The sequence below is a fragment of the Patagioenas fasciata genome, chromosome Z (assembly GCF_037038585.1).
Source record: "Patagioenas fasciata isolate bPatFas1 chromosome Z, bPatFas1.hap1, whole genome shotgun sequence".
Lineage (NCBI taxonomy): Eukaryota > Metazoa > Chordata > Aves > Columbiformes > Columbidae > Patagioenas > Patagioenas fasciata.
In genome coordinates this window covers 39,661,536-39,676,550 of record NC_092560.1, presented here as the reverse complement: position 1 = coordinate 39,676,550, position 15,015 = coordinate 39,661,536, and the positions used below count along the sequence as shown (strand labels likewise).

The window sequence follows — 15,015 nt, the reverse complement described above, 5'->3', positions numbered from 1 at the left end:
AATGGGAACATATTCCCTAGCAAAGGAACAAGTACTGTGCTTTCTCATTTTCCAAAACTCTGAGTTACCTTCTCTGTGTTCAGGCAAACATCACCAATGAAGTTTAAGCTGCTCTTGAAAGCATTAAGTCTTTTGGTATAGATGGTTACCTTTCTTTCACTGTCCCCATCTTCACTAACAACAAAAAGGAAATAAAACAAACCCTATTCCATGCTTGCCCACATTCACAAGTCACATACAGGTCAAAGTGTTTCCTGTTCTGTGGGAAAACAAAAATGGATGAAAATGTTGCACACAGGGAGTATGAGACATAAATGCACTAATGCACACAAATCCCCTTGCATTTTGCCTCCATGGAGCTCTGGCTTCCATCAGCAACAAAAAGTTGTTAATAAACCACTGCAACTCAGGCAGCTCTGGCAGCCACAGCTACGTAAACTGAAAATTTAACTTGATTCACCAATTCAGTACCAAAATTCAAACTTCCCATAAAAAAGCATTTGTAACAGATACTATCCACTATTACTTCTTCTACAGTATTAACACTGTCATTCCCAGCTGTCCAATACCATCTGTGAATTGTGAAATGCATGTCTATGAAGCACAGCTTCTGTTTACCATTCTATGGACTTGCAGGCAGACCTGCAAGTTGCAGGCAAGAGTTGGAGGTACGATCTTCTCACTTTACCACTGGCTCTGCCACATCCACATGGAAAGAAAGATATATACCTGGAATCCTTGAGGGGCATGAGAAAGAAAATACCAGGGTAAGGTGAATTTCAGTTCCAGGCAAAAACGCAGGTCTGAAAGAACAGCCTTCTCAATGATTTTTGTCTTGGCCTCTTCCTTAGCTGCACTTTGAAGCAGTTTTCTCAAATTTACTTGCTGATAAAATAATTTGCTGAATTGTTTCAGAGAATCATTTCAGGCCTTCATTGAGTTCCAGTGCAGTTTGCTAAGCATTTTAGCTCTGCACTGTGTTAAACTGTTTTGCTCAAATACAAACATCACATTCACCTTTCTATTCCCTGACTACTCAAAGAGAAATAAAAAATCAAAGCTTCTTCTTAACTATTCAGGTTAGCAAGAACAAAACCTGTTTTTTGTGACTACTCAAATCAAATCCTGACTTTTGTGATCATTTCTGGTGAGAAAGAAAACACAGGAAAGGTTCAAACAATAAAAATAGAAGCTTTATGAATGGGAATAAATATTCCAACACAACATGGCTATGAACAACGTTACTGCATCTCTATAATAAGATAAACAAAGGAGAACCTTAAATATTTTGGGGTTTGCTATCTCATTCCCTGCCTTCAGCTGAAATACAATTTGTTCATACGTGAAAAAACCTCATATGTTAAATCAATCTTAAATGGGCAATAACTGCCTCAGTAATCACACTTCAGGTGTTTTGCTGCAGAAAGTATGCAAATTATTCATGACATATTGCAAAAACACTTCAGCATGTATCATGTTCAGTTCTTCTGGTATAAAAAATGTAACCAAGAATACCACTTACAAATAAACATATATATAGATGCTTTATTCTTTCCATACCACTCTTTCAATATATCCCTTAGAACTACTTTTTCTATCTTATTTTAATTTAGACAATCTTTCTTCCTAGGCTTGTCTTTAACAAAAAGTGTCCGTAACTGTGAGAAAGAGCATGGAAGCTCCACAGGCATAAGTCCATCATTTCTGTTTTCACCTTAAGGCCCTCAAAATCAATTACTTGGGGTGGAGGAAGGAATGCCCTACCCCTATTCAGAATAATAATGAAAGACACTATGCTATTAATCCAGGTAGTCTTTCATAGACCACCGTTTCCTATGAGCTGATTTGTCTCCCCACAGGTAAAACAAAGGATGCACTTACACCAATGGAAAAGTTACCTTTACATTTCTTATAGACAATATTTAATTCAGCAAAAGTATACAGTCTCAGCCATGACAAAATCCCACCTCTAGGTAACCATGTGGTAGTAAGAATGATGTGGTTGGGCATACAGCTGTAATGGGGTGCCAGTGCTCAGCACTGAGCCCTCCTGGCATAAGCTTGGATTTACCCAAAACAACGCTGCAAAAAAAAAGCCACAGGGCTTTCTTCCGGAGGAGGACTGTGGGTGGAAGATTTGTGTCCATATATTTTGAAGTCTGATCCTGCAAATGCTGGAGGCCCGGGGACTTACTGAGTTATTTGCCCCAAGGCAACCTGTGGGGACAAAGAGTTGCAGGTCTCCCCAAGCTATCAGGCTATTTTTTTATTGTATTCAGGCACTCAGGCAGAGACAAGAGGTACCACATCCATCCATCCATCCATCCATCCATCCATCCATCCATCCATCCATCCATCCATCCATCCACCCATCCATCCCACTACAGCGCAGTAAAAACCAGGATTTAAACACCCCCCACCGCGGTTCAGTTCCTTGCTGACCCACGCAACGGGGCAGGCAGCAGAGGCCACCCATGGGTCGTCCCGCCGAGGGAGGCTCCACCGCCCTGGCCCGCCCCAGGGCGGTCCGCCCGCCCGCATTTCCACGCAGCCGCCGGCGGACTGCTGCGTTTTCCTTCTGCCCGGCCCGGTGCCCGCCATGCTGCCCCTGGGAGCGCTCCGCCGGCCCCTCGCCGCCGCCGCCCGCCTCGCTCGGGCGAGGGCCCACTTTCCGGTACCGGCTGCGAGCGGGGCCGGCGCTGCGAGCCGCGGGGCGGAGCGGTGACGAGGGTGTGGTGGGTGTGGCGGGGGCCGGTGCTGGGGTGACGCGGAGTCGTGGTTTCGTTCGAGGGGGGCGTGTCTGGGCCGGCGGGGGCGGGGTCTTGGTCGATGGGGGCGGGGCGAGGTCTGTTGTTGTCGCGACATTCTCTGTACGGGGACTGTTTTCACGCACTGGCGCGCCGTGTGCTGAGCGTCGGCCCCTGATCTTCTCCAGAATGGTGTGACAGGTTCCTTGGAAAGGAGAAATGATCCAGCAGGAGTCCAGTATTTAATGGAGCAGCAGAAAACATCCAGGCTTCTGTTGCAGAAATTTGCGGTTAGATGGGTCACTCACTGGTGCAAGATTGCTGTTTGTTCAGGACCCTGTGTGGATCTGTAAATACTAAAAGGAGATGTGACACATGGCAACCAGCGCTAGCTGTGTAATACTCTAGTGGATCATTAGGAAACAAGACCTTTGGTCTTGGCCATCGGTATTTTGTGGCTTGAGCTGTATGGTGTACATGGTTGCTGATGCTTGTGAAATAAGACCTGTCCAAACTCCATCCCACAGCCACCTCTGTGTAAATATGGGCTGAGGCCAATTATTTGGTTTGGCCTTGATTTTTCTAGTCTTGTTTGTTCCAGGTTATTGAGGCAGTTGCAAAAATAAGCATATTCCTGTGCCTTTGAAGGGTTTTATGTTATATGAATAGAAAAACTGCTCTTGACCAGATTTTGGGAAGCAGCCAGTGAAGGGTAAGAATGCAGACTTTCCAATCTTGTGCTTGAAGGAACCAGTCTTTTCCCAGGCATTCATATCTTTTGCCAACAATATGTGATTTGCTAATACTGGTGTAAGGTAATTTTCTTTCTTGAGAATTAGTTATTTTTCTTAGTATTTTCTCTCAGGTACTCGCATCCCTTGCTACAGGGCCTAGGCAAAATAATAGCATTTTCTACGAAATCCGCACATACCATATTAAGCCATCGAAGATGAAGGAGTGTGTGGAAGTTTTCAACAAGTACATTCACCTTCGCACAGCTCACTCAGAGCTGGTGGGATTCTGGTCTGCGGAGCTGGGTGCAATGAATAAGGTGGTCCACATTTGGAAGTACGGTATGCTCAGCATCCCTTGGTGCTGCTTTGCCCTCTCTGTGCTCCCTGTCTCCTAGGCAAGTAGGCAAGAAGAATGTTTACCCCGCTTTTATTTGCTGCTCTTACTGTAAGAACATGTCCCTAAAACGTGTTCCTGTACTAATTACTGAAAAGAACGTTGCAGAGCCTGTCAGTGCAATTTTGACATGCCAGGGTAAGAGGGTTAGAACTGGACTTAAGTGGCGACCTCTGCTCAAAATGGGTATATTAGAGGAACTGCCACAGAGTGCTTTGTTCATGGTAAATATTTTTAACTTTTTAAACTCCTGAACCACAAATGTCTTCAGAATTTCAAAGTGGATGGAAAAACTTCTGAGGTGTCCTTAATAATACATGTAAGTGCAGACAATCTATATGCAGTCTGTACATGTTTATGTGGATGTATAATTGTTGTCAAATTTTAGTTCAGTATAACAGTCACTACCCTAAAACATGGAGCGTGTGGTTTGCTTAAACTCCTTCTGTAGCTGGGCTGTGCTGAGGTGGGAGCTGATCCACCAGCTCCGGCTACCCAAGCGTGCAAAGTGTTTCATTGCCACTTCAGACTGCGTAGCAACAGGCTTCTTGCAGTATAATCAGCTTTTTATGTTGTTGGAGTGGTGAACAAGAAAAGCTACAACTGTGTGAGAAACTAGGTGTGAGGCCTGTGCTCTTTGCAGAGCCCAAGGGAACTTGCTTCTTGGGTTATGGAGAGGCGGGAAGGCGCACCACTATAATTTATTTGTATACCTGCTGCAGTCTCAGACATATCGGTATGCTGAGACAGAATTTTGTTTCTGAAGTCCTCAGTCTGCTCATTGAAATCCACCATGTTCACAGTATCTGCTTAGAATGAAGAGTCACATACATCTGTGGTTAATAAATAGTCTTGTTTCTCAGAACATTTAGGCTTCGTCTATTGTTTCTTTCTCTGAACAAACAAATGAAAGATTTAGTAATCTCTGAGAAACTTCTAAAATGCAAAACTAAGGAAAAAACAGTAATTTTCTTTTCCTAATGGTGTTTACATGTGTAAGGTTCAACATCCTTTCTCCTTGATTCATCAGCCCTCTGCTTATATATTTTCAGTAATTAAAACTTAGTATATTTTTCTCTTAGTTCCAAGGCACTAGTATTTCTCAAGGTTCTTCCCATTCTCAGATGATGGATTTTTCTCTTACATAATTGAAAGCTGTCCGCATAAAGATACTGTTTAAGATGCCACTGCAGCCTAACCAATTGAAATTCAAACATGCTCAATTCAGTGAATTTATTTTTAATTTAAAAAAAAAGGCTTAGATTTGGGGCATTTCACATTTTTTTGTGCAGCTGAACAAACATTACTTCTACACTTGTAATTTTAGTGTCATTTTATACAAGCAAAAAGTAATATTTTTCTTATTCTTTTCTCAGTAGCATGATATTCCCTCTGAATTTTCTGTTCCACTGCACTCCCTTATCTGCTGTGCTTTCTCCAAATCTCCTTATCCCTATATTTGCTACACCCAATAGTCCCTGCAGATGCCATAAATGAATTTTTCTTAACAGTAACATTGCTTAAGATATTTTAACGTTTTTATAAAATTTACTGGAAAATTTGATTCGGCTTGAAACCATTTAAACCTCAGAGCTAAACCAAAAATTTCTGCAGAATTTAAAGGAAACTTGCCACATCTGCTTCGAGCTAATACACTGTTTAAAATTGTCAGTGTCAGACTAGCTTAAATGCAGCTTGCCTCCTTGTAATAATACATTTTAATTGAGTGTGACATTAAGTGTGGTGGATTTTTTTCTTTTTTTTTTTTTTCTTCTTCCTTCTTTTTTCCTTTCTTGCAGATAACTTTGCCCACAGAACTGCAGTCCGGCATGCACTAGCCAATGACAAAGCCTGGCAGGAAGCATTACTCTCCCGACTTCTTCCCTTGATAGAAAAGCAGCACAATGAGGTTGCTTATCTAGTACCCTGGTGTCAACTGGGGAAGCCTCCAAAAGAAGGGGGTGAGCTTATCTTCTGTTTTGCTGATTAAAGGTATCGATGCTGACAAACTAACAAAAAAATGGCTTAAAGTTTAAGCCAGGTATTACATGGGTTTATAACCCTTTACGTACCAAGTTCATGTACCTACACTCAAGTGAAAAAGTCAACGTAACACAGATGAGGGACAAAGTTTTTAAGGATTTTACACTAACTTACACCAATGGCTGACTACAGTCCTGATCATTAAGGTTGTAAAAAGGTGTGTGAATTGCCTAAAGGAACATGTGAAATGGCAATGCTCTAGCAGTGGCCACAGCAGTCGCCCCAGACTCACTTTACACATCCATCAGTGTGAGGGCATTTCCTGGAGACACTAAAGACAATGATTGTTCTCTTTTACAGAGGTTTTTTTGTTTTATCAATTTGCTTTGATGTTAGTGCTTCTTTCACATAATAGCTTTAAGAAAAGAAAACAAGAAAAAACCCTACTTTTTAAAGATGCATGCAAGTCAAGCACACTTTATAATAATCACGGATTAGGTGTGGAAGCCCTGTCCTTACATAGTTTAATTATCTGTGTAGCAAATGTGCTATTAATAGTATTGACTGTCACTTGTTTTATGAACATTGGCACACATGGTTGCATGGAATGACATCGAACAAGCCTTGCTTTATCCCTCAGTGTGTGCATACATGCAGTAATCTTTGTTCTTTATTTCCCTGTGATTCTAAACTTTATGCTGTTACAATTGAATTTGAAAGCAGTCCAGTTTTCTCTTACAACTGGAGAACTGACTTTTCAACCACTTCGTTATCTTTTTAGTTTATATTCTCCAGCAGTGGGCTGGAGATCAGACATACATTGCCATACAGCAAGTGGCAAACCTTCTATTAAAGTGTCAACAGTTGTGACCTGGAATAACTATGTGAATGCAAAGAAGACATATTATGTGTCTTGTAGCAGGACTGAAATTTCTCAGTACATCATGCCATTTGTGTACAAGCAAGAGAGACTGATTGGCAGAGCAGAGACGTTAATCTAGTGCTAGTCTGTCGGTTATGCCTTCAGATCTTTCCATGACCAATTGCCAGGAGTCAAAGCAGTTTATCATCTCATAAACCACTTCAATGCCAGGAACCATCACCCCTTTTCAAAAAGACCACCTTGCATTGTTCAATCAGCCATCTAAATCCTGCAGATATGTATGAGTATTTGTGATTTCTGCAACAGTCTGAATCTCCCGAGATTTCCAGGTAACACTGGAAATCGCTAAGTTGGGCCTTTTGTGGAGCTCCATGTTCCCCAAGGTGCAGATACTTAACACTCAAACTAGCTCCGGTTAGCAAGCTGCTTGCCTGTGCTCTTGTGAGCCCCTGGAAGCTGAGAGATGTTGTGCATGCTGGGATAAAGGGTCAGTTTTGTGTCTTGCTGCTCCCATATGGCGACAAATTACAGTACTGATTTCACCATAAAAACATCACTGTCATGACACAGTGTTTGAGAACCAGCATATTAGTTTGCTGTTCCTTCCTTGAGGTTGTCTTTGCATTTTCTTCCAGGAGTATATGAATGGGTTACATTCCAGGTGAAGCCTGGTGGGCCAGCATTGTGGCGTGAGGCATTTCAAGCTGCAATCAATGCTCATATCAACAGAGTCTACACCAAGCTGATTGGTGTTTTCCACACAGAATGTGGATTACTTAACACAGGTACGACTCAATTTCTAATAGAGACTTTGGAATGGGAAAGGGTGGAGTGAGAGGAGCAAGCCCTTACCCTTGGTCAGGATTGGCCAGCTTAATGAAAATGTTGGTGTGGATCACCAAAGTCCTGCAAACAGTCCTTGAACGCAGCTTTGTATATTGAGTTACAGGCTTAAGCCAGGTGCTGCTTTGTTAAGTGACTCTCAAATCTGGTATTAAAGAGTAAATCCTTCTAAAGGCTCAGCAAAGGATCATGCCACCATGTACTTGCTGCAATAACTGTTTCTGCTAACTGCAAGGCATCTAGCAGGTGAAGACAGACTGCTAGGACTTAAGTAGATGTTGTATTGCAGCATAACAATATCCAACTGACTGTATTTGTACTTTCTCAGTCCACGTGATCTGGTGGAACGAGAGCCCAGATCACTGGGCAGTAGGAAGGCGCAGTGCCCATGAAGATGCCAGAGTGGTAGCAGCTGGTAAGAGGTCATGATTCCAGAGAACTCACTAGTGTTACCTGCATGCATGCTGACAAAAGTATTATTTCTCGTTGGATTACTGCGTTAATAAAATCTGCATTTAATTTCAGTGCAGGACAGTGTCAGATTCTTGGAGTCCCAGCAAAATATGCTCCTGATTCCATTTCAGTGCTCACCACTGAAGTAAACTTCTTCTAAAGGATGTCACTGACGGCAGAAAGGACAAAATGGAAGTACTGTCAAGTGCCATCACATGGATTGTCATACCCTCATGAACCAATAAATGGATGTAAAATACTGATCACTAGCACTGTAAATCAGTAAAATTTTGTACCCTGTTAGCAATTGCTAAACAGAACTTTATGATGATGTTCCTACATCCCCAGGAAAAAGAACTCAAGCCATATCACTTCTGGCATGAACCACGTTTCATCTGTCTTTTAACTGCTCAGTTCTTAAGAATTTTCTGCATAGGTAGATCACTCAGCAAACCTAGTAAGTTAACTGCTCCCTTCCAACATTAGAGCTCAGGGCTGGTATAATTTTCATAACCTACATCTTGGCTATTGCATACTGTTTTAAAAAGAAATGCCCCCACATCTGTCACCCAGTTATGTTTTAATCAAGACTTCTCACTGGAATGCTGTGTATTAATTTTAAGTAATGTAAAATATTAGCATGGCTGGAATAGCACCTAGAAGGTGCTGCAGTGAAGCTGGCCAGGTACTGTATCCCGATGAAATCTGCCATGATGTGAGCATTTATTAATGATCTTGTATAGTTCACTTCAGCCATTTCTCATTCAGTAAACACTTCCTCAAAACTGTTGGTTATACACATAATGCTTTGCCTTAGGTATTTTAATATTTGTTTAGGATGCTGAAGTTGCTTAGCACTTGTTTAACTGTGCAGTCAAACTCAGCTGATCTGCATGTGCTTATATTCTCTGAAATACTTTTTGCCAGATTGTTAAAAGCCAAATAAATTTATACAAAGCATGATTTTTTAGAGTTTACAGCTCAAGCTCTTACTCTTTTTAAACTGTGAAATGATAAACCCTGTTCTCAAAGTACAGGATTTTACAGGCCCTCTATTTTGGTCAACAACAGTCTCGATAAATGTTGCTTCAGAAACAGTAAGCTGGAGTAAATGTAATAGCAGCAGGGCAGAGGGCACAAAGGCTGAAAAGTCAAACTTCACATACCATGGTACAGAGCACCCTCTTCTGCAATGTAAAGGCCACTAAACTGGCTTTTCCACAGATTAATCACTGACCTGCAACGAACAATTGAAGTATCTTTGTGCAGTCTGCCTAATTATGATTATTGCTTCTGTAAAGTGGATTAAGATCTTGTGGAAAGCACTAAAACCAGCTGTGGGCAATTACGCTTACATCAAAGGTAGGTGGACAGGATTCACCTGCTGTAGTTAAGGGAGTATAATGTGTCCCAGCTCCTATATCCAAGTCTTGATACTCCCTCCAAAACAGCCATGTTTAGCAGTCTCAGGGTGGAACAAGCACTACTTCTGATAGCACTGTCTTCCCTTTCATAAATCAACTTTAAAAGGTGTAAACAGCTGATAACCCATCACTACCACAGTGATTCACAATGCTGCCTTATGGCAGTTAGCTCAAAGGATGACTTTTTTTTTTTTAATGACAACACCAGGTGTGAATGCCAAAATAGTTTTATTGGTTACTGGAATGAAAAATAGTGGGGTTTTTTTAATGTAAAACTATTTCCTCTGTCACCAGTATTCAGAGTAAAAAATAGTCAGGATATTAGAGGTGTGCTTTATTCCAAGGTTTGTTGTTCTCTGACACAAGGTTGATAAATCAAACAGCACCGGCTGGACACTAAATTAAAACAGGAAACCCAAGGCAACAGTTAAAATTTCCTATCTCAGGATGGATTTTCCAGATGAGTGTAACTTCAAGAATTGTTTGGATTCTGGAATTTAATTGCTTGATAGGGGACTACAGGCAGTAGCAGGCAAAATTTTAACATCAGTTTTCCTATAAGCAATTGGACTATTGTTCTGCTTTCATTTGTAAATTGCTGTTCAAAAATCAACATAGTCTTGACTGATCTTCCTTTAATTCGATATTAGCTAAGGATTTGCTAGGTTTATGGCATTTCAGCATCTTTATACTCAAATATAACTTCTTGCTTTGTCAATGAAAACAGGTGTAGCATATTTTTAGCAAATAGGAGAAACAATTATCAATAGTTGCAACACAATGCATTTCTATAATGGAAATATTTAGAGGCAGGTACCTGACTGGGGATTTAAATATGCAGATAAGTTTGTTATGCTCTGCAGCTGGATTTGACAGTTACACTGATCACTTTTTCAGGACTTGCTGGAGACCTTTTTATTCACTAACTTTAGAAGCTTGAAGTAGCAGTTGCTTTTCCATTCTTGTGCCACCCCACTTATCTGAAAAACATAGGTGCCCCATCCTAAATTGCAGAGATACTGGAACTTGTTTGCACATTATGCAAAGCTGACAACATAAAACCAGGCAAAACAAGAGCTTCTAACAAGCACTCCTCAAAAGAACATATATAAAAGTGACACGTTGAAGACCATTGGTGCCATAACAGCTTTATTTTTTACTTCATACAAGGCAATTAGAGTGCCTTTTAATACTTCACATAACAGTTATTAGCAAATACAAATATATATACTTTTTTGCTTTAATGAAAATGTCTGTTTAAGGATTTAACTTAGAAATTTCAGTTGTGAAATCTCTCTAGAATTTTGCAAAGTCAACAGATATTCCAGTGCAAAAATAGATCCCATTACAGATAGCATAAAGTGCTTGGAATGAAGGACCAACTATAATTCAGGAGGGAAGGATAAGCACAAAGTGGTGGTTTATCCATGGGGAAAATATAACTCCTTACTGAAATACAAGTGTACTACATGAAAAGGGATGCAACATGTCAATAGTAATAAAGTTTAAAATAAATTAACACCTCAGTGCAGTTTCATTATCAAGAGTGGTTCATATACTGTATGTGACTGTAGAGTGATATTTCCCCAACACACACTTGAAAGAGTAAATTAGTGGCTCTCTGAACTTTTTCCATGACAAATCTTCATGTAAGAGTTGCATTATGTTGCCTGTTCAGTACAAACAAGCCAGATCAGAACTGTGAAATAGTTCGCTTAATATCCACATTTACTGTAACGTTTTGTCATAGACAGCAAGACTCTGTATGAGCATGACAGTCACAGGGCAATAGGAATCAATAATCTCTTTTTGGTGGGGTAAGGAAAGAGGATTATGATTTAACTGTTGTTTCATGCTAATAATTTACATGAGCAGTAACAAAGAGCAAACCACAGCCCTTTCAAGATGCAATCTGAATCCTCCTAGAACTCGTTCTAGTTCTACACGCACAAGTTTGGTGCAGTGCAAAACTTGAGCCCTTCACTTCAATGACTTAATGCTGATTTGTAACAGTGATTTTTAGCAGTGGTAAGCCTGCTTCTTGTTTCAATAATACTGTAACATACCTGCAGCCTGTTATAGAGAAGTCATGGCTGTAGCTCAGCTGTTTAATAATTTTTCTGCACCTGGAAGTCTGGTGTATTTATCATCCTGTTAAGTCACCCCCAAAGGGTGACGATGCCATAAAGGTAATAATAAAGCGTGTTTTAAGTGAGGTATACCAATCCCCATTAAACTCCTTTCTCAATCCCCTTAGCAACGTATTATGCAGATTAAAAAAATAGTATTAAAAAGGCACTTCAGCAGAGCATGTAGTAAGCTCTTAATCCCAAGGGAGGACACAGCAGGGACTGGGAACTTGTGCTAAATATTTAACTTTTTTTAAAAATGCTGAATTGGTCAGTGTTGTCAAGTATACCTGGAAATACGTAATCAACCTCTGTCAGACTCATGCCAGCCTCTTTACTATTTGTTGGGCTGCTACGGGCATTCACAGAAGAAAATGGTCCATGACTGATTCATGGCAGAGTAGTATTAAGAACTAGTGCAGAACCTGTATGGGTATTTAAGGCAGAGGCATGTCATACAGGAATAGCCCAGGAACTGCACTTGGATTCAAACCACATTACTGAACCTATTTCTGAATAAAGCAAGACAGAGGGGCCCAATAAGTGATATTCTCCCCATGACTCTTGTACAATGTGAACAAGAATTGGTTGTTCTTACTACATAATATCCCCTCTAATTCTATTGTGGTTTAGTAAAACTGTGTTATCAGCTGATGTAATTGTAGCACTACTATTTTGAACTCTCTTGTTCTTCCAGGGGATTTTTACTGAAGCAGTTTGCCACACGTATAGCAAGGGGATATTCTCCAGTTAGGGATCACCTAATGACTGAAACTACACTGCACAACAGAAGCAAAAGCTTACGTATTAGTCTAATGCTATACCAGTTTCCAAACAGGAAAATTTAGGTGAACAACTTACAGTAATTGTATATAGCGACTGATTGCTAGAGTCTGGAACTTGGTCAGATCATCAATGTAGCTAATGCTGAATGGACAAAATGAGAGCATAGCATTACAGACATAATGTAAAGAAATATTGTGCCTGCAAAGATCAACTGAAGCACTTTCAATCCCTAATTAGGCTACCTACCTATTTAAGTCATAAATAATACTGTTTAAAAAAAAAAAAAAAGAAAACTATATCTCCTTTCTACTTTTATCTGGCAAAGCCAGAAATGGCAACATGCTTGTGCTAAGCAGTAACTTCAGATGATGGGTACCTTTCTGGTGCAAAGCAGGGGTTAAAGAGCAGATATTACATGTCTGAGTGACACCTCATGATTTAGAATTTGCTCTTGCCATTAGCAGCTTGTACAACTACTGAGTTTGCTGTTGTGGTCTAAACCCTAGGTCTGCTTCTGACCCACCTCCTACTACTAGATGTTCGTACAGCTGATGCAGTACCTCAAAGGAGCAGGAGAGTACTTAACCAATAACCTAATCTGACAAGGTTTTTGTGAAGTTGTGATGCTGGTGGGACAATCCTGTGCATTTGCAGGGTTCACAGTTCTGCGTATCACCACTTACATGATGGAGATGTATGGATATGATGGCCTGTCTCTTGCCATCCCATCTGCACAGTACGGTTTTGTGGGCCCAGATTTGTCACTAACTGACCAACACCAGTTCAGGAAAAGCAGCTCATCAGGTAAGTTTTCACAACCTAAGGCTACAACACTGGTGGTGACCTTTCTTGCCACTAACAGTCTTGGTGCATTCATTGCCAGCAATGGATGTAGCACCAGGAAATTCCCACTCCTGACATGAATGTTTTAAAGGCTAAAACATGCATGTCTAAAATACCTATAAAATATCACTGGCCATGATTTCTCAATGTACTATTTTTGCAAACCTAGTAAAAACATACTGCACAGGACAAGATACAGTATGGTTGAAAGCCCACAGCATCTGGTAGGTACTTTACCACAGCTTCAGAGTTATACTGTAATGAGCTAAGTTCAAGTCTCTCACTTGAGAACAGTACAAGACGACTCCATGAGGCACTGCCCCTGTAAAGGAATTTTGTTTTCATTGCATTGAATTGCATTGCATTGAATGGTTATCAGTAGAGTGTCCAGTTTTTCTCTTCCTTTAGCTTCTCTGTGGGAGTATCATATCCCAGGAAAAGGAAGTTTGCATTCTGCTCATCATTTCTTTGCTGAAATTGGCTCACACACAACTTTCTTTTACCTTCTCATCTCGCAGGAAGGAATTAAGGATCGCAATGTCTACCACAGTCTGATTTTTGTGCAATGACAGGTCCTTAGTGTGGTCGTCATCGCTTTGGTCCTTAGCAAAATTTACAAATACCTACAAGAAAAAAGGCCATGTCACACATCAACTTGGATTTTCACTAATTCAGGGCATTTTATACATTTGGCTTCCTGAACTAGTCATGGGATTCAGTACTCTACTTTGCCAAAATGCCCTTAAAGATAGTTCCAGTAATTTGGTGGATTTATTCCTATCCATGCAAGAAGCTTTTGGCATACAGGCTACTAAGAACTTACTTGGTCAAGTGTGGTCTGAGAAACGGAGTAGTCTTCTATGTGGAGTCTCTTTTTGTTTTGGGAGAGAATACTGAATATTCTGGCCAGGGAAGATAGTGAAGAGGGAAGCTGGTACTGCAGCATATTCCGATGCTTTTCCTTGAGGACACTTCCAGGGAAGGCATGCCCAAAGAACTCCTCAACAGGCTTCAGGTCTGGGTTTGCCCCTGCAATTCTCACCACTATGGTGTAACCATCTCCAAACCTGTAAACAAGACAGCCAGCACAGGAGTTAAGTGTCTTTGAAACAGGAGCACAGCTTAAAATCCAGCAGCATTTCCCATAGCCAGAATAGCAACAGGAATGCTGCAGAAGGAACCAAGTCTGACTGTATCTCCCTAAACACGCAGACAGTTCTGTGGTTTAAGTGAAAAGAAAATAGCTACCTGTTCTTTAGATGCTGGACACTGCCCAGACACCTGAATCTGCCATTGACCATTATCGCCATTCGAGTGCACAGGGCTTCACATTCTTCCATGCTGTAGGCACAAGTAACTTCATTAGTGATGCAAGCAGCAGTGAAAGGCAGAGCAGCCATGCAGAGTTTAGCATCAATCCCTGACAGATGCAAAAGCCAGGGTATGATACAATTGAGCTGCTACTTGCCTGTGAGATGTGAGCACCACTGATCTCCCCTCTTTGATTACACTCAAAGCACAGTTCCACAAGAAACGACGTGCTTTGGGATCCATCCCTGTTGTTGGCTCATCCTGAAAACAGATACAAAAACAGGTTTTGCTGTTACATTCTACCAACAAATACCTTATCTCTGAAATGACCTGTCCATTCTGACTATGCATACTGGAAATGTTGAAAATAAGCAAGTTCGACTGATTTTCTAAAAAGAGAAAATTTATACTCCAAATCTTAAATTAGCAAGCATCTCTTTCAGAACTGAGAAGTACTGCTTATTCTGCAATTATAACATGTTGAA

General features: G+C 40.8%; 2 protein-coding genes across 6 annotated transcripts in view; one reads left to right on the top strand and one right to left on the bottom strand.

Annotated features, from left to right (window-relative positions):
* Nucleotides 1-2,472: 2,472 nt before the first annotated feature.
* Nucleotides 2,473-12,669, top strand: LOC136115568 (protein NipSnap homolog 3A). Of its 3 annotated transcripts, none has more exons than XM_071801993.1 (6): nucleotides 2,473-2,674; nucleotides 3,600-3,820; nucleotides 5,675-5,836; nucleotides 7,377-7,526; nucleotides 7,913-7,999; nucleotides 8,110-12,669. In XM_071801993.1, exons 1-6 carry the CDS (start codon nucleotides 2,475-2,477, stop codon nucleotides 8,184-8,186), a joined length of 897 nt encoding a protein of 298 aa, XP_071658094.1. In that variant the 5' UTR covers nucleotides 2,473-2,474; the 3' UTR covers nucleotides 8,187-12,669. The 3 variants fall into 3 exon arrangements, with proteins under 3 accessions (XP_071658094.1, XP_071658095.1, XP_065717857.1); XM_065861785.2 differs by having other exon boundaries at nucleotides 2,529-2,674; nucleotides 3,613-3,820; XM_071801994.1 differs by lacking the exon at nucleotides 7,913-7,999.
* ABCA1 (ATP binding cassette subfamily A member 1) overlaps nucleotides 10,594-15,015 on the bottom strand; it is a 103,115-nt gene continuing 98,693 nt past the window's right edge. For all 3 annotated transcript variants that reach the window (XM_065860176.2, XM_065860180.2, XM_071801989.1), the window contains exons 47-50: nucleotides 14,688-14,791; nucleotides 14,468-14,560; nucleotides 14,043-14,286; nucleotides 10,594-13,842 (exon numbers count right to left, since the gene is read on the bottom strand). In XM_065860176.2, coding sequence (XP_065716248.1) covers nucleotides 13,702-13,842; nucleotides 14,043-14,286; nucleotides 14,468-14,560; nucleotides 14,688-14,791 — 582 coding nt within the window. In that variant the 3' untranslated portion in view covers nucleotides 10,594-13,701. The remainder of the gene's footprint in view (nucleotides 13,843-14,042; nucleotides 14,287-14,467; nucleotides 14,561-14,687; nucleotides 14,792-15,015) is intronic.

Bases quoted from the DNA above. Each gene is read 5' to 3' on its own strand.
- LOC136115568 (XM_071801993.1), top strand. From the start codon at position 2,475: ATGGGTCGTCCCGCCGAGGGAGGCTCCACCGCCCTGGCCCGCCCCAGG. The intron at 3,821-5,674 runs GTATGCTCAGCA...CCTTTCTTGCAG, and splicing joins GGTCCACATTTGGAAGTACG to ATAACTTTGCCCACAGAACT. The intron at 8,000-8,109 runs GTAAGAGGTCAT...ATTTAATTTCAG, and splicing joins TGCCAGAGTGGTAGCAGCTG to TGCAGGACAGTGTCAGATTC.